Here is an 8,569-nt window from a genome sequence, read left to right as displayed (position 1 = left end):
AATTTCTTTATTTTCCTCCAATAAAGTTCAATTTTCTGTTATTTTTGTAGTCAGTTTTGAATTAATTTTCATGATTTTTGCTAATTAATTAATTCAATTTATCAAGATTCCATTTATTACTACATATTTCAACAGAACATGAAAATTCATATAAATGGTATAACCATCCGTAAAAGCAAAGCTTTTGCCACGGATGGGGATTCCAAGATTATTTTGTTTATCCTACAAATTAATGTAGGTGTTCCCGGGGCCCCCTGCCCGCCCTAAAGGCGACCCTATTTCTCCCTCATCTGATGAGATTTTCCTTTAGATACTTACATACCTTGTGATCTCTCAATTTCCAGAGTACACGTGCATTCACTGCGTGAGTTTCTCTTCGGACAACGTCAATCTTCTCATTCAGCACGGCAAGAAATGTGCGGCTGTCGTCCGGCCCGATCCACAGAAGTTCAAGTTCGTCTGTTTCGCGTGCAATTATTTCACGTATCAACGCGGCAATATTGTGAACCACACGCGCCGCCACTTGGGCGAGAAACCATTTAAATGTCCTCTCTGTTTGTATCGGTCGCGCCAGAAGATTCACCTTCAGACGCATATGAAGCGGCATTATAATTAGCAGCTGCTTGGAGAGGTACAATGCAGAAGACAATAGCAGTGATGTATTTACATTTCATTTTATTATTATTATTATTATTTTATTTTTGTAAGTACATGATATCAGGTTCTATTGAGCCTGACATTGCCTTTTTTTACCTTATAAAGTATACATATTTGCATACATCGATCGATCTATTGATCGAGAAAGATAATTTACAAGTTTTGAAAATTGTATACCACATTTTTATAGTAGGTATTTTTATTATCTAAATTGTCTTTAAATTTATGTATCTTAACTTCATGTGATAATGAGTCTCACATTCCATTCCTCATTAAAGTGCCTTCCTTATTAAAAACTTTTTTGTTCATATTATTTTATTCAGTTGTATCAATTCAAACACTCAATTATTTTAAGATTAGTTTATTTGAGTCAAAAGACTCGTTTTTTTTTTCCTTGTTTTGTAAATAAAGGTGGTGGCTAATATTTAAAAAATGTCTTTGTATAATGTATTGATTTTTTTCATATATATTTATATCTTTTATATAATTTACTTTATTAATTTTAGAAGAGCATTTATATGACCTATTTATTTATGTTTGCAATACCTAACTTATTCGTGTCTTCCATGTGTGTTATCTTCCTCTTCGACTTATCATTATTTCTGTACCTACATAACTTTTTATAAGTCTCTTAATTGACTAACTAACTTCAATTCTTTGTGTTAATATTATTAATATTATACCTATGTGACGAAATAAATTTAGATTATATTTTTTCAAATGGTTTCATTGCTTTTTTTTCAAGAACTTTTTTCAGAGGGTTTGACACTATCATGTTTGACAGAGGTAACAACTGCTAAGGTCTTATCGTCTCGAAAACGAAGAGACAAGAAAGACAGGATGGGAGAAAACCAGCCGTTCCGAGAACGAACCTTCTCTGTTCAGGATAAAGTTCGCCCCGGGCGCTAATGGTACCCGCGAGCTACCGCTTACAAGGCAGGCATACTACTAACCAAGCTGACTAGGCTGGCTAACTAACCTAGTTTATAAAGATAAACTGGGTTCCAATTAGCTCCTCTGATCTTCATAAGTCCCAATTTTACTTCAGAACATCAATCTTCATAAGTCCTAATTTTACTTCAGAACATCAGAAGAAACACAAAGTAACACGTAAAGTCTCACATACGACGTTCCTTAACTTTCATGGCCTACCAAGAGCTGTGTCTACACATCTTTCTGCCTCTACAAGTCTACATTTAACATTGAACTTTTATTCCAGGATACATATGCGTTCATTGCAAACTATTCCAATCGTACGATGTCGATTCTCTCGTGGAGCATTGCCATACATGCAAGTACATGAATCGACGGGACCCATTTAAACACAAGTTTGGATGTTTCTCTTGTACATATTTTACGTACCACAAGTGCAACATGAAAAAGCACATACAAACCCATCTTAGCGAGAAACAGTATAAATGTCACCTTTGCTCCTACCAATCCGTTCAAAGAACCCATTTACAAGGCCATTTGAAAAATGTACACATGTATACCATGTGATTGAGTGTAAGAGACGGATTTTTCAGACGGTTTATATTGCAAAATTTGAGACTAATTACTCGGATCAATTAATCATTTTCTCATGGAAAGTTCCCTCTCTTAAGTATAACTTGAATGCTTTTTCGTTGAAGGAATTATCCTATTGAATTCTCTCTCAATCCTAAACCTTTCTGTGCTACCTTTGAGGTAACCTTTCTGTGCTTTCTGTGCTACGTGGGATAGGGAAAAGCAAATTACCTTGAAAGTTCCCGTCTTGGAGTACAATTTTTTATGTAAATAAAAGTTGGTGAATTTTGCATTACCTATGCCTATGACTTGCTTGTTTTTGAGGGGAAAAAGACATAGGGAAAATTAAATGCGAATATCGAAATAATATGATTTACCTGTACATGAAAAAACAAACACATTTGGGCCAAGGTATCCATTTCCATTTCCAATAGCAGAGGTTTCGGTTCATAAATGCGGTCATTATTCATTCTGCTATGAATGAAATCAACGGGTAGGTTTTCAATAGTTGTACAAAATCCTGTTACTAATGCGCCCCTATGCAAACTTTCCTACAGAACTCATCGTCACTTGCATGTACTGCAGCAAGATCCTCACGTACGAAACAGAAACCATCATGAACCACTGCAAGTTTTGCAAGGCCGTCTCTCGGCCGACCAAATACCAACGCTACGTGTGCTGCCTATGCTCCAAATATCGACACTCGGACGCTAGCAAAATGCGCTCGCATATACGGACTCACACGAAGGATCGTCCGTATAAATGTTTCTACTGCGACTATCGATCCAACGAGCGGTCCAATGTGAAGGCGCATATGATTCGACGACATTCGGTCAAGCCCTAGATACGCCGAGATGCACAATTACCTTGTTTTTACTGCCAGCATAGGACTGAAAAATCCATTTACTCTCGCAGTTTGAACATGACTCTAAACGCGACCTAACTATTTCCTCAGGATAGACTTGCGAACAGCGCACATTTTTTTATTTTTTATAGCTCTAAAGGTACCTAATTTTTCCACCCAATCATAGTTGTTTTTTTTCTTCCAAATTAGAAAAAAAATCTGTTTTCCTTCCTCCCCCATATTTTTGTTAAATAAAATCGAATATTAAAATTTTGTTGTTACGTATTCGTACTTCGTACGTCTTATTTTCTTTACCCACTTGACTCCGGACCTTCATAGCCTACTAAAAAATTGGAACTACATCGCCCCTCATACGAAAAAAAAAACAACAATAAACAAATAAACAAACAACCAAACACATAATACAGACAGATAGACAACAAAACAGACAGACAGATGGACTGACAAAGAAACAAATGAACCTAACATATCGATCGCCCCTCTGTTGGTTTTCAGAGAAATGTATCCACTGCGGCGAGTACACGGATCGAAATCTGATCGATTTGGCCGAACACTGTCGCTCGTGTATCGCCGCGCCCCGACCTCATCCTTTCCGTTATCGCTTCGTGTGTTACGCATGCAATAAGAACTTCTACCAGATCTCGGATATCAAGCGACATATCGCTACCCATTTTAAACGGAAACCGTCAAAGAGGAATTGAAAGATTGACTCGTTTTTATGGTTCTTTGTAAAATGTAAACGAAAAATACTACTAAACAGGGCTTGACTAAAAAATTACCAAAAGACAAATAATTTTCATTTTATAATTAGGTATAAATAGAAAGAGGTGGAGGTGATAATAAATATAATATCTAATACTTTATTTTTACAGTGTACAACTTAAATTTCTTTATTTTCCTCCAATAAAGTTCAATTTTCTGTTATTTTTGTAGTCAGTTTTGAATTAATTTTCATGATTTTTGCTAATTAATTAATTCAATTTATCAAGATTCCATTTATTACTACATATTTCAACAGAACATGAAAATTCATATAAATGGTATAACCATCCGTAAAAGCAAAGCTTTTGCCACGGATGGGGATTCCAAGATTATTTTGTTTATCCTACAAATTAATGTAGGTGTTCCCGGGGCCCCCTGCCCGCCCTAAAAACGACTCTACTTCTCCCTCATCTGATGAGATTTTTCTTTAGATACTTACATACATACCTTGTGATCTCTCAATTTCCAGAGTACACGTGCATTCACTGCGTGAGTTTCTCCGCTTTTGCCACGGATGGGGATTCCAAGATTATTTTGTTTATCCTACAAATTAATGTAGGTGTTCCCGGGGCCCCCTGCCCGCCCTAAAGGCGACCCTATTTCTCCCTCATCTGATGAGATTTTCCTTTAGATACTTACATACCTTGTGATCTCTCAATTTCCAGAGTACACGTGCATTCACTGCGTGAGTTTCTCTTCGGACAACGTCAATCTTCTCATTCAGCACGGCAAGAAATGTGCGGCTGTCGTCCGGCCCGATCCACAGAAGTTCAAGTTCGTCTGTTTCGCGTGCAATTATTTCACGTATCAACGCGGCAATATTGTGAACCACACGCGCCGCCACTTGGGCGAGAAACCATTTAAATGTCACTGTTTCGCGTGTAATTATTTCACGTATCAACGCGGCAATATTGTGAACCACACGCGCCGCCACTTGGGCGAGAAACCATTTAAATGTCCTCTCTGTTTGTATCGGTCGCGCCAGAAGATTCACCTTCAGACGCATATGAAGCGGCATTATAATTAGCAGCTGCTTGGAGAGGTACAATGCAGAAGACAATAGCAGTGATGTATTTACATTTCATTTTATTATTATTATTATTATTTTATTTTTGTAAGTACATGATATCAGGTTCTATTGAGCCTGACATTGCCTGTTAAATACCACGGAATGTTCACCTATCTCACTGACACGGGAAGTTAGGAACAGGGTTTGAGAATTTGACCACAATAGTACCCTACTGCTGGGGTAAAGGAACCCCTCGATCCTATTCCGAACACGGAATGTAAGGAACATGATTTCAGAATTTGATCACAATAGAGTACCCTACTGTTGGGGTAAAGGAACCCCTCGATCCTATTCCGAACACGGAATGTAAGGAACATGATTTCAGAATTTCGTTAAATACCACGGAATGTTCACCTATCTCACTGACACGGGAAGTTAGGAACAGGGTTTGAGAATTTGACCACAATAGTACCCTACTGTTGGAGTAAAGGAACCCCTCGATCCTATTCCGAACACGGAATGTAAGGAACATGATTTCAGAATTTGATGACAATAGTACCCCACTGCTCGGGCAAAGGAACTCAGTCCTGTTCGGGCAGCAAGGACTATTCGTACGTCAAGTTGCCTATCCACTCCGAGTGTCTGATGACCTTCTCAAACTCGGTCGAACCAGAGGCATTTTTGGCCCCCCACAGAGGCGAAATCATCGGGTAGTCCGCCACCGTTAGGGAAGAATTTTCCGACCGCAGTGGGGACGAATTTTCCAGTAAAGGCGAATTTTCCGACCGCACTGGAGGCGTGTTTTCCGATCGTGATCCTCCCAAGCCGTCTATCCATCGGGTTGAAGTACCTGGTGAGGATTTCTCCGCTTTGTCTTTGGAGCGTTTGATGGCGTAGCGTTCCAATTCGTACGGTGTGCCGAGGCCGAGACTGACCCGGGAGAAGGTGAAATGATCCTCGGTCAGTGTGGGGAAGCGGGTGGCCAGCTCGGGCTTTTGCACTGAAATACGTCAACCAATAGGGAGTTGCTAAAGAGCGTGTTTTCCGCCCGAATTCGTACGGTGTGCCGAGGCCGAGACTGACCCGGGAGAAGGTGAAATGATCCTCGGTCAGTGTGGGGAAGCGGGCGGCCAGCTCGGGCTTTTGCACTGAAACACGTCAACCAATAGGGAGTTGCTAAAGAGCGTGTTTTCCGCCCGAGGCAAACTTTATCCTAAACAGATAACGTTTGTGCTCGGAACGGCTGGCTTTCTCCTATCCTTTCCTCCTTCTCTCTTCGATTTCGGGACGATATGACTTTAGCAGTTATAGTAAAATTCGTACGGTGTGCCGAGGCCGAGACTGACCCGGGAGAAGGTGAAATGATCCTCGGTCAGTGTGGGGAAGCGGGCGGCCAGCTCGGACTTTCGCACTGAAACACGTCAACCAATAGGGAGTTGCTAAAATAGAGCGTGTTTTCCGCCCGAGGCAAACTTTATCCTAAACAGATAACGTTTGTGCTCGGAACGGCGGGCTTTCTCCTATCCTTTCCTCCTTCTCTCTTCGATTTCGGGACGATATGACCTTAGCAGTTATAGTACCTTCATCAAATTACTTCCAAGAACGATAAAAACACGACTAAAAGATCAATGCGAATTTGTTAAACAACGCTAAGTAATAACTTACGTTCAATGCCGATCTGACACTTGGAGCGAAACTTCTTCGAATGCGGCTGTGGAGAATGATAGTACACATCGGCGAAATTAGAATCCGCACTTCGTCTATACACGATCTCCCGACACCAGCCGAACTCCAGCATCGGAATCCCGAGCAGTTCCGAATTGGCGTTCGCGATTCCTCGTTTGCGCGGATCTCCTGGAGCTTTTTGGCCGGAAGGGCTCTTGCTCGGGTGTTTACGCTTCCCTTTCCTAGGGCTTTTCTTCTTGGATCCTTTCTTAGGAGTTGCTGGCGTGCTCTTTGCCTTGGGAGTTTCTATCTGTGAAGGGAAATAGGTACCAGTTTGTGTTCTAGCACTGCCATATGTGCCATATTAGGCTTTCCTAGGGCTTTTCTTCTTGGATCCTTTCTTAGGAGTTGCTGGCGTGCTCTTTGCCTTGGGAGTTTCTATCTGTGAAGGGAAATATGTATTGGTTTTTGTGAACTGTTCTAGCACTGCCATATGTGCCATATTACCTGTTACAGGTTCCACCTATCATTATACCGAATGCAATAGATGATAGTAAAAATTGAATATTTGGTCTCCTTCCATAGCCTAGAACTTCAACTATTCTTATTAGACTTTAGGATCACAGAAGCAGCGTCGCTAAACGGGTGTGTGTCACGGCAGGTGCTGTCTATCTAAGTATATCTAATTTCAAAGTTCATATTTACCTTAGTTTTTGTCCCAGCAAAACTTCCACCCTCCGTTTCTGAGTTGGAACAGTTTGCATTCTCCTTCTTCGCCTTAGCGTCTGCCTCGACAGCGGGACTCCGGGTGTTATTTTCTTCTTTCTTGTTCGAATCGTCAGGTCGCACCGCAGTATCATTCATATTCACCTCGACAAAATCGGTGCAGGACAAATCATTGTCGGGCTCTGACTGCTTATCCCCACTAGCGTTCTCATTCTCTCTTCCTTAGATGATAGTAAAAATTGAATATTTGGTCTCTTTCCATAGCCTAGACTTCAACTATTCTTATTAGACTTTAGGATCACAGAAGCAGCGTCGCTAAACGGGTGTCTGTCACGGCAGGTGCTGCTGTCTATCTAAGTATATCTAATTTCAAAGTTCATATTTACCTTAGTTTCTGTCCCAGCAAGACTTCCACCCTCCGTTTCTGAGTTGGAACAATTTGCATTCTCCTTCTTCGCCTTAGCGTCTGCCTCGACAGCGGGACTCCGGGTGTTATTTTCTTCTTTCTTGTTCGCAGTCTCATTCATATTCACCTCGACAAAATCAGTGCAGGACATCTCGTTGTCGGGCTCTGACTGCTTATCCCCACTAGCGTTCTCATTCTCTCCTCCCGCGAGCATCCCTCGCTGCGCCCGAATCTCAGATTCCAACTTCACCAAGCCCTTGGCCTCGGAGCTACGCGTAGGTTTAAGTTCTGAAATGGGCCTCGCCTTGATAGTTGGCCGTGCGGTGTGTCTTATCCCGCCCAAATGTTTCTTCACTCCACAGACCCTCTTCCCTTTGGCGGGAGAAGGTTTCTTTCCGGGCGATTTATTTTTGTTGGGCGTCTTGCCCTTGCTACCACTCAGGTAGGCTAAGGTGCGTTCGCTATTGAGACAGTAGGTCATAAAGTTGATGTCTTTTTCGGCGCTGTTGGTGGCTTGCTCAGGGTCAGAGTTGGGACTGACAGGTGTTGGCTTGGATGGGGTTTTGTTACTTGAGGTGGCTGAGGTATCCGCTTTGTCTCCCTTTTGACCAGCGGGATTAAGGTCTGCAATAGAAAATTCTACAACACGTTAGATACTGGGGGAAAAGTGTAGGGTAGGTACCTATGCAATAATTTTAGATTCTAGGTAGCTTAGTGTAATGTAAGAACAAAAGGGATATTGGACACAATAATCATAAATACTGAACACTGCAAATGAGATGTGCCTAAGGCCCCAGTTCCGCACAAGGGATTTTTTTTTCTTTATTGTAATATTTATAGTGAGAATACTCACATAAACAAACAAAGGATGCTTCGGCGCTGTTGGTGGCTTGCTCAGGGTCAGAGTTGGGACTGACGGGTGTTGGCTTGGATGGGGTTTTGTTACTTGAGGTGGCTGGGTTATCTGCTTTGT

General features: G+C 41.4%; 4 protein-coding genes across 4 annotated transcripts; 2 read left to right on the top strand and 2 right to left on the bottom strand.

Annotated features, from left to right (window-relative positions):
- Positions 1 to 134: 134 nt before the first annotated feature.
- LOC113473951 lies at positions 135 to 2,630 on the bottom strand. The gene is made up of 2 exons (XM_026833494.1): positions 2,541 to 2,630; positions 135 to 619 (listed from the first exon to the last, which is right to left on the bottom strand). Exons 1-2 carry the CDS (start codon positions 2,586 to 2,588, stop codon positions 287 to 289), a joined length of 381 nt encoding a protein of 126 aa, XP_026689295.1. The 5' UTR covers positions 2,589 to 2,630; the 3' UTR covers positions 135 to 286.
- Positions 2,631 to 2,689: 59 nt separating this feature from the next.
- Positions 2,690 to 3,089, top strand: LOC113473953 (zinc finger X-chromosomal protein-like). Its single transcript, XM_026833496.1, has one exon. It carries the CDS (start codon positions 2,693 to 2,695, stop codon positions 3,005 to 3,007), a length of 315 nt encoding a protein of 104 aa, XP_026689297.1. The 5' UTR covers positions 2,690 to 2,692; the 3' UTR covers positions 3,008 to 3,089.
- A 394-nt stretch (positions 3,090 to 3,483) lies between these two features.
- LOC103524383 (zinc finger protein 774-like) lies at positions 3,484 to 4,817 on the top strand. The gene is made up of 3 exons (XM_026833474.1): positions 3,484 to 3,713; positions 4,260 to 4,279; positions 4,456 to 4,817. Exons 1-3 carry the CDS (start codon positions 3,484 to 3,486, stop codon positions 4,815 to 4,817), a joined length of 612 nt encoding a protein of 203 aa, XP_026689275.1.
- A 404-nt stretch (positions 4,818 to 5,221) lies between these two features.
- LOC103524382 lies at positions 5,222 to 8,250 on the bottom strand. Its single transcript, XM_026833486.1, has 3 exons — positions 7,577 to 8,250; positions 6,465 to 6,774; positions 5,222 to 5,799 (listed from the first exon to the last, which is right to left on the bottom strand). The coding sequence occupies exons 1-3, from the start codon at positions 8,075 to 8,077 to the stop codon at positions 5,405 to 5,407; spliced, it is 1,206 nt and encodes a 401-aa protein (XP_026689287.1). The 5' UTR covers positions 8,078 to 8,250; the 3' UTR covers positions 5,222 to 5,404.
- Positions 8,251 to 8,569: the final 319 nt, after the last annotated feature.

The sequence above is a fragment of the Diaphorina citri genome, unplaced genomic scaffold (genome assembly GCF_000475195.1).
Source record: "Diaphorina citri unplaced genomic scaffold, Diaci psyllid genome assembly version 1.1 scaffold95, whole genome shotgun sequence".
NCBI lineage: Eukaryota > Metazoa > Arthropoda > Insecta > Hemiptera > Psyllidae > Diaphorina > Diaphorina citri.
Note: the sequence above shows the minus strand (reverse complement) of the source record. Positions and strands in the feature narration are given on the sequence as shown.

Bases quoted from the DNA above. Each gene is read 5' to 3' on its own strand.
- LOC113473951 (XM_026833494.1), bottom strand. From the start codon at position 2,588: ATGGAAATGGATACCTTGGCCCAAATGTGTTTGTTTTTTCATGTACAG. The intron at 620-2,540 runs GTAAATCATATT...CTCTCCAAGCAG, and splicing joins GTTTGTTTTTTCATGTACAG to CTGCTAATTATAATGCCGCT.
- LOC113473953 (XM_026833496.1), top strand. From the start codon at position 2,693: ATGCGCCCCTATGCAAACTTTCCTACAGAACTCATCGTCACTTGCATG.
- LOC103524383 (XM_026833474.1), top strand. From the start codon at position 3,484: ATGAACCTAACATATCGATCGCCCCTCTGTTGGTTTTCAGAGAAATGT. The intron at 3,714-4,259 runs GTCAAAGAGGAA...CTCAATTTCCAG, and splicing joins ACCCATTTTAAACGGAAACC to AGTACACGTGCATTCACTGC. The intron at 4,280-4,455 runs GTGAGTTTCTCC...CTCAATTTCCAG, and splicing joins AGTACACGTGCATTCACTGC to AGTACACGTGCATTCACTGC.
- LOC103524382 (XM_026833486.1), bottom strand. From the start codon at position 8,077: ATGACCTACTGTCTCAATAGCGAACGCACCTTAGCCTACCTGAGTGGT. The intron at 6,775-7,576 runs GTAAATATGAAC...TTCCCTTCACAG, and splicing joins TTGCTGGGACAGAAACTAAG to ATAGAAACTCCCAAGGCAAA. The intron at 5,800-6,464 runs GTAAGTTATTAC...GACGTATTTCAG, and splicing joins GTGTCAGATCGGCATTGAAC to TGCAAAAGCCCGAGCTGGCC.